The sequence below is a fragment of the Arabidopsis lyrata genome, assembly GCF_000004255.2.
Source record: "Arabidopsis lyrata subsp. lyrata unplaced genomic scaffold ARALYscaffold_7, whole genome shotgun sequence".
In the NCBI taxonomy this organism is placed as follows: Eukaryota; Viridiplantae; Streptophyta; class Magnoliopsida; order Brassicales; family Brassicaceae; genus Arabidopsis; species Arabidopsis lyrata.
In genome coordinates this window covers 6,220,649-6,240,166 of record NW_003302549.1, presented here as the reverse complement: position 1 = coordinate 6,240,166, position 19,518 = coordinate 6,220,649, and the positions used below count along the sequence as shown (strand labels likewise).

At 35.9% G+C, this 19,518-nt stretch overlaps 6 protein-coding genes, 1 non-coding gene and 1 pseudogene across 7 annotated transcripts; 5 read left to right on the top strand and 3 right to left on the bottom strand.

Moving 5' to 3' along the window:
- The first annotated feature begins 35 nt into the window (after positions 1–35).
- LOC9303579 lies at positions 36–1,844 on the top strand. Its single transcript, XM_002869520.2, has 5 exons — positions 36–187; positions 263–317; positions 739–809; positions 928–982; positions 1,518–1,844. The coding sequence occupies exons 1-5, from the start codon at positions 94–96 to the stop codon at positions 1,660–1,662; spliced, it is 420 nt and encodes a 139-aa protein (XP_002869566.1). The 5' UTR covers positions 36–93; the 3' UTR covers positions 1,663–1,844.
- A 541-nt stretch (positions 1,845–2,385) lies between these two features.
- LOC9303578 lies at positions 2,386–3,912 on the bottom strand. The gene is made up of 6 exons (XM_002867460.2): positions 3,469–3,912; positions 3,284–3,361; positions 3,119–3,153; positions 2,978–3,033; positions 2,781–2,885; positions 2,386–2,686 (listed from the first exon to the last, which is right to left on the bottom strand). The coding sequence occupies exons 1-6, from the start codon at positions 3,847–3,849 to the stop codon at positions 2,628–2,630; spliced, it is 714 nt and encodes a 237-aa protein (XP_002867506.1). The 5' UTR covers positions 3,850–3,912; the 3' UTR covers positions 2,386–2,627.
- A 66-nt stretch (positions 3,913–3,978) lies between these two features.
- Positions 3,979–4,051, top strand: TRNAF-GAA. The gene has a single exon. It is a non-coding gene; the product is annotated as a tRNA-Phe (tRNA).
- A 148-nt stretch (positions 4,052–4,199) lies between these two features.
- LOC110226620 lies at positions 4,200–6,360 on the top strand (annotated as a pseudogene).
- A 119-nt stretch (positions 6,361–6,479) lies between these two features.
- LOC110226619 lies at positions 6,480–7,945 on the top strand. The gene is made up of 3 exons (XM_021018698.1): positions 6,480–6,843; positions 6,934–7,270; positions 7,427–7,945. The coding sequence occupies exons 1-3, from the start codon at positions 6,618–6,620 to the stop codon at positions 7,872–7,874; spliced, it is 1,011 nt and encodes a 336-aa protein (XP_020874357.1). The 5' UTR covers positions 6,480–6,617; the 3' UTR covers positions 7,875–7,945.
- A 165-nt stretch (positions 7,946–8,110) lies between these two features.
- LOC9303577 (NAC domain-containing protein 72) lies at positions 8,111–9,581 on the bottom strand. The gene is made up of 3 exons (XM_021018699.1): positions 9,282–9,581; positions 8,903–9,171; positions 8,111–8,819 (listed from the first exon to the last, which is right to left on the bottom strand). The coding sequence occupies exons 1-3, from the start codon at positions 9,460–9,462 to the stop codon at positions 8,376–8,378; spliced, it is 894 nt and encodes a 297-aa protein (XP_020874358.1). The 5' UTR covers positions 9,463–9,581; the 3' UTR covers positions 8,111–8,375.
- A 664-nt stretch (positions 9,582–10,245) lies between these two features.
- LOC110226153 lies at positions 10,246–11,417 on the top strand. The gene is made up of 2 exons (XM_021016825.1): positions 10,246–10,275; positions 11,184–11,417. The coding sequence occupies exons 1-2, from the start codon at positions 10,246–10,248 to the stop codon at positions 11,334–11,336; spliced, it is 183 nt and encodes a 60-aa protein (XP_020872484.1). The 3' UTR covers positions 11,337–11,417.
- Positions 11,418–13,602: 2,185 nt separating this feature from the next.
- LOC9305637 (ABC transporter G family member 9) lies at positions 13,603–16,474 on the bottom strand. The gene is made up of 4 exons (XM_021016532.1): positions 15,976–16,474; positions 14,926–15,730; positions 14,494–14,825; positions 13,603–14,412 (listed from the first exon to the last, which is right to left on the bottom strand). Exons 1-4 carry the CDS (start codon positions 16,087–16,089, stop codon positions 13,747–13,749), a joined length of 1,917 nt encoding a protein of 638 aa, XP_020872191.1. The 5' UTR covers positions 16,090–16,474; the 3' UTR covers positions 13,603–13,746.
- Between the last annotated feature and the right edge of the window lie 3,044 nt (positions 16,475–19,518).

Sequence of the window (19,518 nt, the reverse complement as noted above, 5' to 3'; positions counted from 1 at the left end):
TTGACCCGAAACGACGGCATTAGGTGAAATTCTAAAATTCGATTGTTTCCGTCTCTCTACTCTCTTTGCCCTAGCGCCAAGCCGAAATCAGCAATGACGAAGAAAAGGAACAAGAAGAATAGAGACGACGACGTTTCCATGGACGTTTCTGAATCTCAGAGCGTCTCCGAAGCAGCTGCTCCTCAAGGTAGTAAAGTAGCGTCATGGTTTGGTACATACTTGTTTCTTCATCTTCTTAAGATTCTTGTTTGATTTTGGTTAGCCATGGACACTACGGAGACCGGTGACGGGAAACTAGCTGCTCGTGCTCGTAGCCTGTAAGCCTCTTCGAAACTCTGTTTTCTTCTCCATAATCATTGCCTTGAAGCTGTTAATTTTGGTCTCAAGTTTCCAACTATCCATTGTGAATTGCTCTGTTTTTGTCCTATGAGGTTGCCACTGTCATATTACTGTAATGGTTTACAAGTTCAAGTTTCCACATTTGGTCTAGCACTTAGGAGACACTTATGCAAATTGAATGAGAGAATAGTTTCTCTTGTAAACTGGTTTATCATTTACTTACGTTAATGTGTACTAAGGCACGGAATGCTTAAATTTGGTATCTTTAGAACATATATTATGCCATTTTGATCGGAGAACAAGCTACATTTTGACTTTTGTTTATTGATGTTTTTTTTTTGGATCTCCTTACTTTCTGCTTTTCTTTAATTCTGATGATATTTCCTGTTTTCTTTTTAGGATAAGCACGAGGAAAGGAAAACCGATGAAGAGAACGAAGAATGCAAGTAATATGAAAGCCATGGCTGTAGGTAGTAAAATAGCTCCTTCTTTTATTACGTTCTGGTCCATACTCGTTTCTTCATCTTCTTAAGATCCTCTGGGTTGAGAATCAGGTGTTTACTCTTTGATTTTTCTTCTTTTCGTTAGCCATGGACACTATGGAAACCGGAGACGTGAAACTAGCTACTCTTTCTCGTAACCCGTAAGCCTTTTGACAACTCTGTATTCTTCTACAGAACGATTTTTCCAAGACCGGTTTTAGCTTCGTTAATTTTGACTTAAAATCTAGAATATCTTTGATTACATTTGATTCGTAGTTTTGTCCAGTTATGGACTTATGGTACTCACAGGAAGCTTTGTGAACTAGTTGGATTAAAATTATATAAGTCTCAGGTTGGTTAGAAGTTTCCTTTGGGAATTGCTCTGTTCTGATCCTTTTAGGTTGCACCTGGAATCATGTAGTTTGCTACTGTCAAAACACTTAGGAGACATTATGCAAGCTGGTGGATGAGAGAATCTTGTATAAGTTTTGCTTGGAAATTAGTTTATCGTTTTGTTACGTTCCTCAAGTGTAATGTACTTAGGCATTTAAAGAATATTTGATAGTCTTAGAAAATATGTATACCATTTTGTTCGGAGAACAAGCTGCACTCTGACTTGTGTTTACGATTTCTTTGGACCTCCTTACGGACCTTACTCTTTCTTTTAATCCGGATGATATTTCCTGTTTTCTTTAGGACAAACATGAAGAGAACGAAGAATGCAAGGAAGATGAAAGCCGTGGCTAAAGCTATAGCCTTGAGCGAGAAGTATGAAGCAAAAGCTACAAAGGACAAAACCAAAACTCTCAGAACTCTTTCAGCCAAAAAATTGTACGAGTGATTTTGGTTAAAAAGCTACAAAGAAGGAAAGAAGATAGAAATTTTGATGGTTCGTTTTTCTATTCTGGTTTTGTTAAGGTTTATGCTTTATTTTAGAAAAGAGGTTTTGCAATTTTGTAAGCTCCTTAAGTTGTCTACTTATAGAAGTTCCGAATGTTTATGGAGTAATCAAATGGTAAAATATAGGCCTGGGCAAATAAACCGAACCGAATGTACCGAACTGAAACCGAAGCAAAAAAAATCGAACCGAACTGAACCGAAAATTTGAAAATAACCGAATGGATACTAAATTCTATAACCGAAATAACCGTAACCGAATCGGTACCGAACCGAAATATTTCGAGTAACCGAAATACCCGAAATACAATTATATTTTCAAAATAATTAGTTATTTATAAACCAAATAATCAAAAATACTTGAAAAATATATAAAAATAGTAAAAATACTCGAAAATAACCGAAATATATCCAAAAATATCCGAAAATACTAAAAAATAACCGAAGTATCCGAAAATATCCTAAGCAAAATAACCGAATGGATACTAAATTTTAAAACCGAAAGAACCGGAACCGAACCGAAACCGAACCGAAATTTAAAAATATCCGAATGGATACTAAATTTTGAAACCGAAAGAACCGAAACCGAATGGACCCAACCGATAACCGAACGGTTAACCGAAAGCCCAGGCCTAGTAAAATATGTTCTTTACCAAGACTGGCTTTCTTAACAATTCCAATTTTCATAAAATACATATCTCAAGTCTAGGCGTTTTAAATGGCACGAACAAGGAAACAGTCGTACATGCAAGACAACTACTTTCAACATTAAACAATCAGTCAAATATATACATATGGATGTGTGTTTCTATATTACTTCTATATCCAACAACGAGCTCTCTACATTGTCTCTACAAGATCACCGTGGCTCAGTCTACTGAAAAATATGCGATATTCCCGGTCGCATTGTCAGTCTGCATCTGTTACTTCTGCTTCTATATCTACGACTGCTGTTGAGGAACCCTTTCCTGCACAATCAAACACTCTATCTCATTATTTGATATACAAGATATATCGTTACTTGATTTGCACAGAAGTAAAACAGAAATTTGGGTAAGTAACCTTTCTTAGGCTTAGGCTTAGAAGAGAACCCATTTAAGTCTTGTCCGAAAGCAGTAGTTTGGTTGGAGAATTTCACTGGTTCCTTAACAAACTTATCATCCACCACTGCATTTTCCAATGTAAAAAACATAATGCTAAATACTTGGAAAAATTGATGTGCTTTGATAAATTGAACAATGGAGAAATCCTCTTTTTACCTGAGAATGGCTGAGTGCAGAAAGGGCAAAGCTGTACTTCATCATTGGTCGCTGACCTGTATTAATAACGATATGCAATCAGCTCAATTTGGCGAAACAACAAAAACAACTGAGAGGGGATGACTCTAGTTATATCCTTACTTGAATATCTGAAACTCGTATCCACAATTCGGACACTGCACAAGTGTAAAGAGAGAGAAATGAAAAAGCGCAAAAGCACGAGTGCTAGCTTAGCTTATAGTCAAGAGAGTGTTTCTGCAAATTCTTGAAATGCTGTCTTAAAGCCAAAGAGACAAGAAGACTCACATTGCTCTGGACAATATCTCGTTGTGCCCACCATAGAAAAGCTCCCAAACCCAAAATTGGAACAATCACCACAATCAGCTGCAAATTGTAAGAATTTCAGTTCACCAAAAAGCTAAGACAGCACAATTAGATAACCAGAGACATTAAAAGATTAAGACTTTAGGGAGATAGAGAGAGAGTAATACCCAGACAGAGACAATAGCATCCAAAATCCAACCAAGCTGACCAGTCATAGAGAGATAAGTCAAACCAATAGCTAAAGCAAGGTTTCCGAGAATCCTCCCATTGCCGTTGTTATCTCCGCCATTAAACTTCAAACCCCTAACCCTAACCACCCGTCTTCTCCGGTTAAGAGCTTTCTCACTTGCTAGCATTCCAATTTCTCCCAAACCCATCAATCGCCGTCTTTGTCTATGCTCAATCAAGCAAGCTCTAAACCCCAACTTGTTTTGGAGCAGAGAAGGACCAAAGCTCCGTCCTTTCGCGTGTGATATGTTTCTGGGTACTTTGTTGAAACCATCGTGTATGGAGAAGTTACAAAGGATCATTGGCGGAATCGAAGCCATCGTCTGAATTTGGTTTTTCCCGACACAAAGCTCGAACTTTTGAAGGATCGACTTACACGACAAATGATATATTACACGACAATGATTTTTTTTCAGGTTAGATAAAGCACTAACAGTAATTTACTCATCGCGGGGATAGCTCAGTTGGGAGAGCGTCAGACTGAAGATCTGAAGGTCGCGTGTTCGATCCACGCTCACCGCATTTTTGTTTTTCCCCCATTTTTACTGAAACGCGTCGTTTTAGGCATGTCAGGAACAACAAGTTTTTTTTCCCTTTTTTAATTTACCATCTTCAAACGCAACGTTTTTGTCATGTAATGAACAAGCTACCTTTGACTTTTGAGAGAAGTTTGACTAGAAAAACTTTACGAGTTCAGACTAAAACTCATGTTGCATTATAGTTTGATGAGATTGAGTGAGAAAACCGATTGAATTTAAAATTTTATACATGTATTAAGATCGAGTGTAATAATATATTGCTCATATACGTTCACTTTTCGATGTATATACGACTTTTATAAATTTATGCGTTCTCAAAGCAAAAGTATCAAACGTACGTAGCCCTCTTCCGAAGAAAAATATTTGACTTTTAACCACCATCTTAACTCACAATCGAAAACTCATCCCCACACAATCTTCTATCTATCCATATAGACTCCACACTTCGGCCAAAAAATCGAGGATGGAGGTCCCAAAAACTTCATTGCTAATGATAATTTTCGTGGTAGTTTCATGTTTCTTGCATGTCAAGGCTTGGCATGGTCAAGACTTATTGTGGTGGCAATGCAGCTCCCCGATGCCAGCTCCGGTACATCGATTGTCCTGAAGAGTGCCCAACCGAAATGTTCCCCAACTCTCAGAACAAAATTTGTTGGGTTGATTGCTTTAAACCCCTTTGCATGGCCGTGTGTCGCGGTAATTATTTAACCACCATTTATTTTTTTGTAATTGATGATGGATCATATATGTAGATCAATGCAGTTTAAAATTAGAATTTATAGAATTTCATCATTTTAATTGATTTTTAGATTTTGAACATATGTTTACGATTTGGATATGATCTTTTGTAGTGGTAAAACCCAACTGCGAATCCTATGGATCAATCTGTCTAGATCCGAGGTTCGTAGGTGGTGATGGTATTGTGTTCTACTTCCATGGAAAGAGCAATGAACATTTTAGCCTTGTCTCGGAACCTGACTTTCAGATCAATGCTAGGTTCACTGGTCATAGACCTGCTGGCCGCACTAGAGACTTTACATGGATCCAAGCTCTCGGCTTCCTTTTCAACTCCCACAAATTTTCCCTTGAGACCATCAAAGTCGCCACTTGGGACAGCAACCTTGATCACCTCAAGTTCACTATCGATGGCCAAGATTTGGTTATCCCTCAAGAAACTCTATCCACTTAATTGGTAACTCTAAAAACTCAAATTTAACCCTATCATTTTTTTCTTTTAGGTTGAAATTGTTTAAAACGTCATTTTTTTCTTTTCGTTTAGATTTCCATGTAAACCATCAATCTATTAATCTTAATTCTTGAACCAAATTCATATTATCAGGTACTCATCCGACAAAGACATCAAGATTGAAAGGTTGACACAAAAGAACAGTGTGATCGTGACTATCAAAGACAAAGCTGAGATCATGCATGGTCAACGTGGTTCCGGTGACCAAAGAAGATGACAGAATCCACAACTACAAATTACCTGTAGATAACTGTTTTGCTCATCTTGAGGTCCAGTTCAAGTTCATTAATCTGTCCCCAAAAGTCGACGGAATCTTGGGACGCACTTACAGACCCGATTTCAAGAATCCGGCTAAACCAGGAGTCGCAATGCCAGTAGTGGGAGGTGAGGATAACTTCAGGACATCTTCTCTGCTGTCTCATGATTGAAAAACTTGTCTGTTCTCTGAAGATCCCGCCGTTGCGAGTGGCTCTAACAAGCCCAAAAGTACATACATATTGTTAGATTGCAGCCGTGGCGCATCTTCCGGGTACGGACTCGTCTGCAGGAAGTAGTTACCAATCCAAACTCAATTTGCTAAATAAACAGATAATAAAAGTATATTAATTGTTATGTTTTGTGTAAGGTTACTTAATATGTTTGACCAAATAAAACAGATTCGTAAGCTAACTAAGAACCAAAGTCTATAGAAAATAATTATAACTCAGTTATTTACATGGACCAAACTATTAATCCTTTAGAAAACCTTTATCTTATTGGTATGTTCCATTCGTTATGTTTCATATACGCAATAATCATTTAGAGCCTAGCGTAATTTGATAAAAAGGTTATCTTCTATTTGAACACTGACTTCAAAACCCAGCTTAATTAGGATCGGATATTAAAAGATGTTAAGCATCACACCCTAAGATCCGGATATTAAGATATACAATGTAATTGTTGTTTTAAGATTTCCAAAAGTCAAATTAATAAAATGAGCTGCTTAATTCAACAAGATACAATGCTCCTAATTAATATATCGTATATACAGAGTAATGACCGATAAGTGTGGATCACGCTCGTGTGGACGTAACTTCTAATTCCTAAAGACGTTTTTATTTATTTTTGAAGTCTCAAGTTTGTAAAGTCATATAGATTTCAACTTAATGAATGTGTCATGTGTGGGTGATGTCCAGATAAGGCACACAAACCCGGAACTCCCATCTTGCAACTTGAAGTCATAGAGTGGCGTCTATATATTCACAATCAACACTTTTCTTCTCATATCTATCGACACATTATAAACAGTAAAAATAGACTAGATATGAAGTTCTCAAAGACCTCTTCGCTAATGCTGATTTTTCTTGAGGTCATGTTATGTTTCTTGCGAGCCAAGTCACAAGGAGTTTACTGCAGCAACCCTTATGAACGATGCTTCCAAAAGTACATATTGTGTCCGCAAGAATGTCCCACCACCGGTGCCGCAAACTCTATGAACAGAGTCTGTTACGTAGACTGTAGTAAACCTCTCTGCAGCTCCGAGTGTCGCAGTAAGTGAAATACTTTGAACTTTTTGTATTAAGACTTTTTTATATCTAAAGCTCAAATTCTTTTTCATCATTTTAACATGGTTCTCTTAGGATTGGGTCCAAACTGCTATAAACCTGGATCGGCCTGTCACGACCCGAGGTTCATAGGTGGTGATGGGATTGTGTTCTACTTCCACGGAAAGAGCAATGAACATTTTAGCCTTGTCTCGGACCCTGACTTTCAGATCAATGCTAGGTTCACTGGCCACAGACCCGTTGGTCGTTCTAGAGACTTCACTTGGATACAAGCTCTTGGCTTCCTCTTCAACTCTCATAAGTTTTCCCTGGAAGCCACCAAAGTCGCCACTTGGGACAGCGGCATCGACCATCTCAGATTCTCTTTCAACGGCCAAGAATTAGTTATCCCTGAGGAAACACTCTCCACATGGTAATTATAGCCAAATATCATGTTTTATGAACACCAATTTTGAAGTTTGCATTTACATATGAAAAAAAATAGTTTAATTTTTCTAATATTCTTTATTTTTACTAGTTGAGAATTTGTTACTTGAAACCTACACCAACCACATGTGCTTTTGAGTAGGTACTTGCCAGAAAAGGACATCAAGATTGAGAGAACAAGAAAGATGAACAGTGTGACCATAACGATCAAACATAAAGCAGAGATCATGGTCAACGTTGTTCCCGTGAATAAAGAAGACGATAGGATCCACAGCTACAAAGTTCCTTTGGATAACTGTTTTGCCCATCTCGAGGTCCAGTTCAGGTTTTTCAACTTCTCCCCAAAAGTCGATGGAATCTTGGGACGCACTTATAGGCCCGATTTCCAAAACCCGGCTAAGCCTGGAGTCGCAATGCCAGTGGTTGGAGGTGAAGATAACTTTAGGACATCTTCTTTACTATCTCATGACTGCAAGACTTGCATTTTTACTGGATTAAGTGGCTCAGTCAAATGGGAGACCAAAAAATACGCACTGTTGGATTGCGCTCGTGGGGCGTCTTCCGGATATGGAATCATTTGCAGGAAGTGATTTTTTTCCCGAAAGGGTTATCCTAACTTTCCTTGGAGAATAATAATAGCAAGAAAAATGTGTAATTTTTTTATCTCTGTGCATTTATCCAAACCATCCAATGAAATTGGAGTATAAATAATTGTGTTTAAGCAGCTAAAGTGATATGCGACAACGCATGATCAAATAAATACATTTGTATCCAAAGTTTGTGTGTAAAGTAATTCGTTTTGTGCAAACGATATCAACACAACCGGTTTAAGAATATTGGTAACCATTTATTTTTTCTACGTTGAGAAATAATTTCAACGAATTGAAACATTACACATTTTTCGGCCCGTTAAGTTGGATCAAACTAGTCTCCAGTCCAGCCTTTTTCCTTTTCTGGAATTCTAAGCCTCACCGAATCGGTAAAGCCCATAAAAATCCCTATTTATTATTTACATCAATTGCCACTCTACCATCTCCAAGGCTTTTTTTTTGTTCTTTACTTTTTTCACCCATCAGTAATTACTCTCTCTCTCATTGCCTAAACTCGAATGTTTGACCCGAAACACCAAACCCGCTCGAGCTATACCCGTAACTCTGAGTCAACCCGCCCGAGTTCTGCTGCTGATTCACGTGTCCACTCTCCGCCTCCCCTTCCGCCGCTCGAAACGCATCGTAACTACCGTAACTCGGTAATCCGTTGGTCGGAGCTAGCTCTGGGATTGGATTAAGACCTGCCAAGCTAGCCCAATCAAAGTTCCCGTTAAGAAGCGTCCTGAGCGAATTCATCCGAGGAAGATTAAAAGACTGGTCTTTTATCTCCGGGAACGAATCAAGAACGTCGTCAAGCTGTGACGAAGAAGACGATGACGACCCATTCGTGCTATGCTCTTCACGACAAGCTTGAACCGGAGTAACAGCCTGTCTCTGAGATCCAGATGTTTTCTTGTAAATTCGACACAATACCCAATCATCCAACTGTAAGAAAGAAGCAAAATTTAGTTGATTTTGATTTCAGTTTTATCGAATTCGGATCTGGGAAAGTTTCAATCTTTATTTACCTTGGAGCTTTCATGGCTACGAGAATGCTCGATTAAGCGATACTCATGCATAATCCAGTTTGTTTTAGTGCCTTTGGGAGCTTTTCCGGCGTAAAAAACCAGAGCTTTCTTGATCCCGACACGACGACCATCCGCCGTGATAATTTTGTCAGTACCCGTCGCTTTCCAATAACCAGACCCGGCTACTCTATTGGGTCTTGACCCGTTCGGATATTTCCGATCTCTCGGGCTAAAGAAATACCATTCCTTTTCTCCAAACAAGGCTTTACCTGAAAATTTACAATAATAGTCCCTTTAGTTTTAACATTTTTCCTAATTGAAACCCAAAAGTATAATTATCAAAAATAACACCCTAGAAGAGTAAAACATGTTTGCTTACTTGGCAAATCCCAAGGATCGAACTTGTAGAGATCGATGTCTCCGATGACCTGGAGAGAGAAATGATAGCCTGCAACTTTCCGACATAGATACTGAACAAGAAGTTCTTCATCTGTCGGATAAAATCTAAAACCCGGTGGCAAACTCAATTGGGCTAACGGATCCTTCTCTCTAACACCCATTTATGCTCTTCTACTTCAAATCCTCAACAACCAAAAAAAGATTTCAAATATCGAACTCTAAAAACCCAAATATTTGTTTTTATGTTCGTCGATCTTTTGGACATATGGCAAGTAGTTGGTATATATAGGCTATGGAAAAGCCAAAGGTTCTTCAAGGATAAGTACGGTCGTCCTTGTCTTACTGTTCTAAAATCTAATTACGATTTTCTCTGTGGACCCGTTTAACCATTGAGATACTGCCACGTATATGAACTGGCCGACCTTATCAATGTGTTATACAATATTTTCCCAGCGATATAAATGTGCAAAAACACGAGGAAATTTTTCTCATGTGTAAGAAATTTGTGTACTACGACTAGATTATGAGAAATGTCTCTCAAGTGATTGCAGTAATTTGAGAGAATTTGATTGCAGTAATTTATTTTCTCTTTCTAAATATTTACTAGAAATATCCTAATTATAGTAAGTTTTTTCCACTGAGAAATCAATGAAGCTTTACCATTTCTATATTCGACTATATGATTGTATATTGGTGCCGTTCGGGTGCATGAACCGTCAGAAAAAAGCTGTTTATCGACACGTGTCAAGCCAGTTGTCTTTTCTTCTAGAATTCTGATCAAAAGCCTAACAACGATGTGTATTTATCAAAATGCTCCAAATAATTGGAGACCAGTTCGATATTTTTTTTTTGTTCCTAATCACTCTCACTACATTGGATTGGAGTGAGAAAAAGAAAAGAAGAAGCACTAACTATTTGACAGATGAATCTATTGAGTAAAACAAATGGCACTAAGACCATCAGCAGTGGCAAATGTATTTGTGTGGATTTAAGTATTTTTTTAGTATTATAATTTAAAGCAAAAAAGAAAAGAGAAAGAGAAAGAAAGAGAGAGATAGAGAGAAAAAGTGTTACACCCGAGTGTAAACTTACACCCGGGTGTGAAGAAAGAGACAATTTTTTCGTTTTTTTAATATCTATATCCCAAGATTTACACCCACCTGATTGTGCGACTGCTGATTAATAGAGACGATTTTATGAACAAAAGAGTATTAATCAGACACGCGTGGAATGCATTTTCCCGTTCGTGTGAAATGTACACGTGTTGGGAGAGTTAGGCAAGACTTCAATAAAAGAACAAAAAAAGAAGAAAAAGTAATAATAAAAGAGCAGAAAATATTGAACAAGTGTACAAACTACAAATTCTAACTAAATTATAGTATTGAAAAGATACGTTAACATGAGACACGTATATAGAGGAAATAAGAACACCAATACTTTTGTAATATTTATTTCGTTAATGATAATAGTATTTGAGAAAATATGATCGTCTTTATTATACCATTGAGAATGTCTCACAAATGTAGTAAGTAGTGTGATCTTTGTATTTGATCAAAAGATAAATTTCCAAATTTTATCAGAGCTAAATTCGATTTATTTTTATTATCTCATAAAAATTTCTTTATATATTTTAGTTTATATTAAAATAAAAAGATTAATTAGGGTTTCGTTCACTCAAGAAATACGTTGACAAGTGAAAATTTGGACCATCCTGGACAGGTCAGAGAAGCCTTTATATAATACAACGTGACGCGATTCAAAGAACTCGATTCTTCTTCTTCTTGATAATTCTTTTTTTCTTTTCTTAATTATTATTATTCTCTAACTTTCGTTTTCAATTGCTTTTCGGATTTTAGATTTTAGTGAACGTGGAGAATTCTAGTTCATAGAGAGATGGGCATGCTCACCCATATCTTTCATAAAAATAATAATTTATGAATATCAGCAAAGATACGACAAGTTTGGTTCAACGATTTGTATAACTGCAAAATGTGTTGATAAGAAACTCAGCAATTGCTATTCAATTAGCGTATAATATTCTTATGATTCTGACAAAAAAAATATTGTAATGATATAGTTTTGAAGAAAATGAGGTAAATAACGGATAACCATAATTTAACTTGTTCAAAACTTCAAACATTCGTCTCTATTTTTTTTTTGTTGCAATAGCATTTATATACTTTTTTTACAAAAGTACATTTTAAATGACATAAATTTACCACTTTTGTGCTAAAAATCGTTGGTGACATTTAAATCATTATATATGCAGGCTTCTATGTATGAGTGAGTTGTACACGTATATGGTCTGTTTCTAAAGTATGTTTTTCTCTCTCAATTGTTACATGTTTGTTAAAAAAAGCTTTAAAGGAGATAAGGTGATCAGTGATCACGAAGGTTTACCAAAAAGAAAAGGAAAAAAAAAGGCATTATGCTTTCTAAATGCATCGCCTATGCAATCTACATTTGTACATAATTAATTCGACATAGATAAGGAAAACCTGGACTACATAATTAATTCGCCATTTACTCATAAATGACTTAGTGATGACTATTCCATTCTGAATTTTAGACTCCCCTAAAAAATTGTAGATTCTTAAAGTAGGTGCTACCTCCTACACCTACAATTTTTTAAGTGTAAAATAGGTGTAGATCATCAAAGTGCTATTCACTAAGTCTAAAATTCAGAATGGCACTACGACTAGATTAGATCATCAAAGTGCTATTCACTAAGTCTTAAATTACTGCAATTAGTTTAAGAATCTATAATTTACTAAAGCTTTGAATGGTTGGTAGGTATGGTGCGGACCGGACAATGCATACCAATATTTTAGTATGCAAAATGTCGAACTGTAGTATAGAGTAAACAATTGTATGTTGATATGAAGTTTATGTTAAGTAGAATGAAAAATGCGGACCAACAGTGAATTTATGATGGTATGGAGAAGTATGTTAATTATAAAGTGCATAATAGTATGAAGATTTTTAGTATGTAACAGTGCATACTAGTCCGGAATAGTGAATGGTGAATTAAGTGCGGAATGATCCGATTTTAGTTCGGTATGCAACATACTATACAACCATTTAAAGCCTAAGTATAAAATTACTGCAATCACTTTAAAAAATTATAGGTGTAGGAGGTAGCACCTAATAGTCATCACTAAAATAGATATTGATGATTGTAAAATTGTAAAATAGCAATTTATGAGTAAGAATTGTATGACTTAGTGACTTAGTGATTTAGGTGTAGGAGGTAGCACCTATTTTATGAGTAATTTGATCATCAATAGTGACTTAGTGATTTAGGTGTAGGAGGTAGCACCTATTCTTAAAGTAGGTGCTACCATTACTCAAAAATATAAATTGAAAAAAAAAAGTTACAAAGTAGATCACAATTCTTTAAGTGTAAAATAGCAATTTAGCTAAAATTCTTTTGAAATTATTGAATTATTTTGTTCGTATGTATATATGAATAGCAACATACTCCCTCCGTTTCACATAGAATGTCGTTTTAAGGTTTTAATCTCGTTTCACAAAGAGTGTCATTTTGTGTTTTCAATGTAGTTTTAAAGACTAATTCTCTTTCCTATCCCTCATATTTCAGCTTATTAATTAGAGAGAGTGTTTTTTAGTGTATTAATTAATTAGAGGTCGAAATGAAATTCGTTTACTTTTCTTAATTTATGTGAAAAATGATAGAATGACACTTTTTGTGAAATAGAGGATGTACAAAACAATTAGTTGGTTTAAATATATAAAAAATATAACAAAAACTACATACGAAGAGAAACGCTAAGATAACCCTGTTTATGTGAATTAGCTTTTTATATTTTCTCAAACGCTGGATGTCTTGTTTTTGTTCATCTATTTATTTTCAACACATAAAAACATTACTTTGCTAGAAACTAAAAAAAAATTGGTGAATTTTTAGGGTTTTGTCTGGAAACTAATTTAAATCATTATTCTCCTAACACCACTTACTATGATATCATTGGGATCGGAGGCTTGGAAGCCCATAGTACGTTTACTATGCACCACAAATTCGTCAGCAGCTCGAATTCAATTTCTTCATATGACTTTTAAATTAAAAGTGAGATAATTAAAAACGCGTGAGCTATAAATAAATATCTTTAGATGTACGAATTAATGAAAATTGGAATGATAACGTGTAAAGTGTGTTGGACTGTGAGCACATACCAATAAGCAAACATGAATTTGGCTTTGAACTTTCCTTTTATACACACAGAACATGTTCTTCATATTATGCCTACTAAGATTCTGATATAACTTGGACCACTTGAGACGGACCAAATCAATCTCTCAAATTATATAATTGACTTAACCAAAAAACAATAATGCAATAAGAACTTATTGCTGTTATACATTAGTTCTTACTCAAAAAAGCTCTAAAATCAAAAACAAAGAAAAAGTGGAGATATAACTAAGTATCAGCCAGATTTGGTCTTACCAATCCTCGTCAAAGCGATATAAGCAATAACTCTATAAACAACAAGCATCGCAGTCAAAGCTAAGGCAGAGACCAATCCACTATTAAATCCTATATGCTTGATACCTTCAAAGTCACCAACATGACACCTCAATATCCCATTTTCGCCACATGGATACCACTCATTCGCCGTGTACTGACCTAATATCAGTAGTTTATAGGTATAGTAACCTATTGATACGTATTTAATCCAAGAGATGAACACTGGGACATGTTGAACGTAGTATCCTCCTGCTAACAAAAATGTGAGCATTATGACTGACCCGAGTGTCGTGGCTGTCTTCTGGTCCATAACTAGGGCGCCTAGGGCTAGTCCTAGCCCACCGGAGACAAGGACATGGACGAGGAGGACCAAAAGGGTCACAAAAAAGTTTGCGAGGTTATGGTTTAGACCGGCCATCCAATATGTGATGACAAGAAAACAAGTTGGTAAAATAAGCTCCATTGGTAGATCCCCGACTAATCGGGACATGAAGTAAGGCGAGAGCCTGTACACGCCCGAGGAACGTTCTTTCTGGAGCATTGCTCGCTCTTGAGGAAATGTGAAGATTTGTTGGAAGAGAGGGAAAAATGCCCAGAAGGATGATATAAAGAACAACAGCCCTATCTGCAAAAATAAACCACAAGTATGGTCACCTCACGGATTTACACATTGATGTTGGCAAAAGTGTGTAATTAAAGCTAATACCTGATCTTGTAAACGAGAAATTTTCGTTTGCCACCAAAGAAGACCACAGAGGATAGAGACGAGGAATATCTGAGCAACTTTCATGCCAGAGAAAGAATCGTGACGCCTTTGCTTAAGGCCTCTCTTCAAAAGAACACAAAACTGCTGCCACCACGTCGTTGGCCACTCTCCATTAGTATTGGTCGCTCCACGAGGACTCTCTATTGGTTTGTTACATAGATCATCTTGTCCTTTAACCTCATTGATAACATTGTCCAACAGGTTTGTCTTGTAAAACGCAACTAGAGCTGCTTTCATAGCCTCTGGTCTTTGGGATTCATCTGATCCAACACCTATAGGTATAATATATCCATGTGAGAATCAGTAAGGAGACACAAACGCTATAATATGAAGGCTTACTTGGCCAGCAGGATATCACAAGGAGAGGCTTACCGTTTGCGATGTCCAAGAGAAAATCCGAGGGATTAATCCTTTCAACTGAGGGGGAGCATCCAACGCTAGCAAAATAATCCATAGCACTGGATCCAAGCCCGAAGTAGATCGGATTACCTTCTGAAAGGAGCAGAAGCTTATCAAACATATAGAACAACCTACTAGAAGGTTGATGAATTGTGGTCACGACCGTTCTTCCACCACGAGCCAGTTCCCACAAAATCGACACGATCCTTTGAGCAGTGGTAGAATCAAGACCAGAAGTAGGCTCATCAAGAAAAAGCAAACTAGGGTTTATAAGAATCTCTTGCCCTATACTAACTCTTTTCCTCTCACCACCGGAAACACCTCTCAAGAAGGGTCCTCCAATGATAGTGTCCTTACATCTGTCTAGACCCAATTCAGTCATGACTACCTTAGCTTGTTTGATCTTCTCTTGTTGTTTAAAAGAATTAGGAAGCCGAAGAAGCGCGGTGAAGACTAGAGTTTCTGTAACAGTCAAGTTAGGGTAAAGAGCATCATCTTGAGTCACGAAACCGGTCCTTCGCTTCACAGCTTTGGATAATGGCTTGTTGTTGTAAGATATGTTCCCAGTGAGCTTCCCTTTCCCTTCCCCTACCCGTCCTCCGAGAGCCGTCAACAAGCTGGTCTTACCGCTCCCGGAGGGACCGAGCATAGCCAGGATCTCCCCAGGTTTGACGATCCCTGTTAAGCCCTTCAAGATGGTTCGCTCCTCGGTTTTGTCATTCTTTCGGAACCAGCCTTGTGGTTCCTTCAGCTTCACCGTGTACACAAGGTTCTCAAACTGCTCCAAAACATCAAGAACAAGATTGAATGAGCAGATCTTTCTTACGAAAACACATAAACACTTGCTATTATCCATTACTTAAAATGATTATAATAATATGTATATGCCCTAAAATATGAAAAGTTCTCATACTATTCGTACACAAATCAACACTTTTAACCTAATGAACCACTGTGTGTTCTCTGCATATATAAACCTTATAGTATGTATCAAGTAATAAAATTATCTATAAACAGACATACCTTTAAGGTAACAGGAGTATTAGCCTTTTTAAAAATTGAAAAAGGAAGGGATCGATCATCGTTGGTCTTCTCGATCGGGGCTTCAACATCCATAGAAACCTCTTGACTATCCATTACCAACAATGATCGATATATAAACTCTTAGTCGCAGATAACTAAGGATTAAAGCTGAATCAATCGAAACGAAATCAAATATTTGTTCTTCCACAAATTAAGGAAGTATTTGATGAAGTTGAATCGAGAAGGAGAACAATTGATGATAGTATCTTATTTTGTTGGCTTTGGGAGTTCTAGAGACAGAACAAAACTAAAAACTCTAAAGTCTTTTATTTAGCTAAATAAAAATAAATTAGGGTTCACGTAAGGCAAGTGAGAGAGAGTTTTAAGGATATATAGAAGGAAGATTCTTTAGAGAATGCTTCTGTTACTAAGCACGCTTTTATTGTGGGATGTTTGTTTCATTCCCGAAAAAAAAAAGATTTAAAAATAATCTGAGAATCTGCTAATTGCTTCTCCCTTTTTTTTTTTTGAGATATTAAAAATTCAAAAAACCTTAAATTACGTCTTTTTTGCGTCCAAACCATTGGTTAATAATTGGGATAATTAATTTATTATTGCTATAACCTAAAATAAAATTATCTACGTCAAACGAATACCCTTTCGCCTTCTAAAATTTCTTTATTTTAATCGAGTGAATAATAAAATTAAAAAATATTTTTATTTTCGAGTACAAAATAGAAATCTTAGACATCCTTATATAATAAATCTCAAAACATGATACCACTAGTAATATATAAATATAGAAAAATCCTAAACCAAATAGAAACCTAGATTTTTAGTCACCTTGAAAAAACAGAAAGAGAACGAAACTGAATGCAAAATCGAAGATGGCAAAGCATTAAAGAAAGAAATGAAATCACCACTTACGAAATCAATGGTGAGGGATTCGCAACTGAAACGTAAGAATTGAGCACGCGATCATCCACTAAAAACAACTTGGTTATTAAAAGTTAATAATGACATAAGCAGGGGCGGACGCAAGAGAAGAGTTACTAGGGCACGTGCCCCACACTCTTTTTCTAATATTTGTTTTTAATCTTCATATAATTTAAATTAATACTATTAAATACATTAAGCCCAATACTAAAACAAAAAACAATACTTTAGCCAAAAATTTTATCAAACAAATATATACTCCTAAAAACCTATTTAGCCACAAAACTTAAGGCCCAACAAATCGAAAATTTCAAAAAATTAGAAAAAATCAACGCAAAATGATCCATATTTTTGTTTTTCTTCCAACGTTAATTCTTTTGGCTTCTTTTGAGTCCTAATTTTTAAAAGTATATATCTAACATGCACGTCCGCAGTAAATAAATGTTCTACACTCTTAATTTATATTAATATCTTTGTTACAAAGAAAAAAAATCTAAATATACGATATCAATTCTTGTTTTTGACTTGTTTAAAATATGAAAAACGTAAAACAGTTTTGTAGGACCCCTTTTTTGTTATAAGACTTATTTATATGTCAGTATTTTTTTTATTAAATTATTTGTAATATTGTGCCCTATATTAAAAAAGTTTCTGCGTCCGCCACTGGACATAAGTCTAAATGTATTTAAGAATATAATTAAATATACAAGTGCTCATGAGTCTATACGTTGAGCATGTTCGAATAGATATGACGACGTGCCTGCAAAACTGCTATTGACGACGAAGAACCACCATAATAATACAATCGCTTTTAATGCTACGTACAGTGGTTGAAATATTCACCTTGGGAATTGGGATTGGAGATTTTGTTTCGGATCTTCCCATAACAATTTCAATCATTGTTGGTTAACTAGTAAGAGTGTTCTGTTTTTCCACCCGTTTTGGAGATTAGTTAGGATTCTAGAAGTTGATCCGAGTACTCATGTTATCAAGATAATTTTTTTATATAAAAATGGAGTGGAATCATATATAGTTACATTTTACATTTAGCATGACTTTTGAGGGGAATATTTTGCATTGAGTAACATTTCTTTGTGAAAGTTTAATAGTTAGTGCTTAGACCTTTTCCATTGAATGAAAAGGCCCTAACCCGCATTTTCGCCACTCTCATAAGAGATTCAATTTGTATGGAAACTAAAAAATTTAGAACACTCTTACAATTATTTTATATTTAATTGGATTAAACGCTCCCATTGGAGCTTAATATGTATACTATTTATACACTTTGCGACTTTTTTTTTTTGGTCGGAATACACTTTGCGACTTTGTGTTCGTTGTTCTACTATTTATCTTTTCTACCACCCTTTGCAGTTTGCACACCACGATTCACGAATAACCGAATTTCACTATGATTTGGCATCATTATATATTATTATTTTTATCAGCAACACGTAGTGTACAAATTTAAATTCAAATGTGGACACAGCAATATCGCTAACTAACATACATCAATATACGTTCTTGATCACAAATTTTTTTTTCAAACCCCTACTCTCATGTGATTTTATTTTCTTTGTGTAGTATCCTCAAGAAAACAACAAGTATGAAAATGAAAAAAAATTGTATCTCCATTTAAGATGCCTAAAATATATATATATTAAAAAAAAAAAAAAAAAAAACCCAAGCGAATCCGCTGGATGATACAGAGAGTTAAGAAATTACATCTTAAAAGACCGTTAGCTGAGTCAACTTCCGGTGGTTGCAACCCCCACACATAAAATAAAGAAAATGGTCCAAATAATTCACTGTCACTCTCGTCTACAGTTTTAAGAATCCATCACAAAAACCTTTACCCATAACTTAGTCGCAAGTATCGAGTTTATTATCGAAGACATTAGGGAGATTGCAAAGGAGAAGAAATGATAGCTGAAACGGGAATGGTGATGGTAGGTGTTTTGGGATTATGGGCACGCTTTGTCCGAAAGCCGCTGCTGGAATTCACCGGAGAAATGATGCAAGTAATCTCCGAAGTCGTGTCGAGGATGTGTCAACCAGATACAACTTCTTATGCTCCTCTTTCTTCAACTACTAGTAACCCTCCTCCCATCGTCGGAAGGTGATATAACATGTCTAATTGAAGAAATTTAGAGTTACATATAGCTTTTTTAACCTTATTATTTGTAGGTTCTCTCACTTCTTAATTATATATATATATAAAAAATATATATATATATATATATATATATATATATATATATATATATATATATATATGTTTTCCTTTTTCTTTTGAATGTCTAAATTATTAGATCAACAAAAAAAGAAGTTATATACATGGTCTCATGTTCCTCTCTCGCGACATATGATTTATATGGTTACATGGAAGCTCAACCGCAATAGAGTAAACATTTGCTTATCAATCAATTTCCGGGATCATGTGATTAGAATAATCGGAAGATGATGTGTTCTCGGGTTTATGAAGCTGATCCACATAAATTAAAGCATGTGTATAAATTTGATTGTCTGCTTCAGTTGCTGTGACTTCCACGAAGTTTTACGAGAATGGTTGGTACGGGACTTACGGGTCCCAACTGTCGCTTCTCTCCA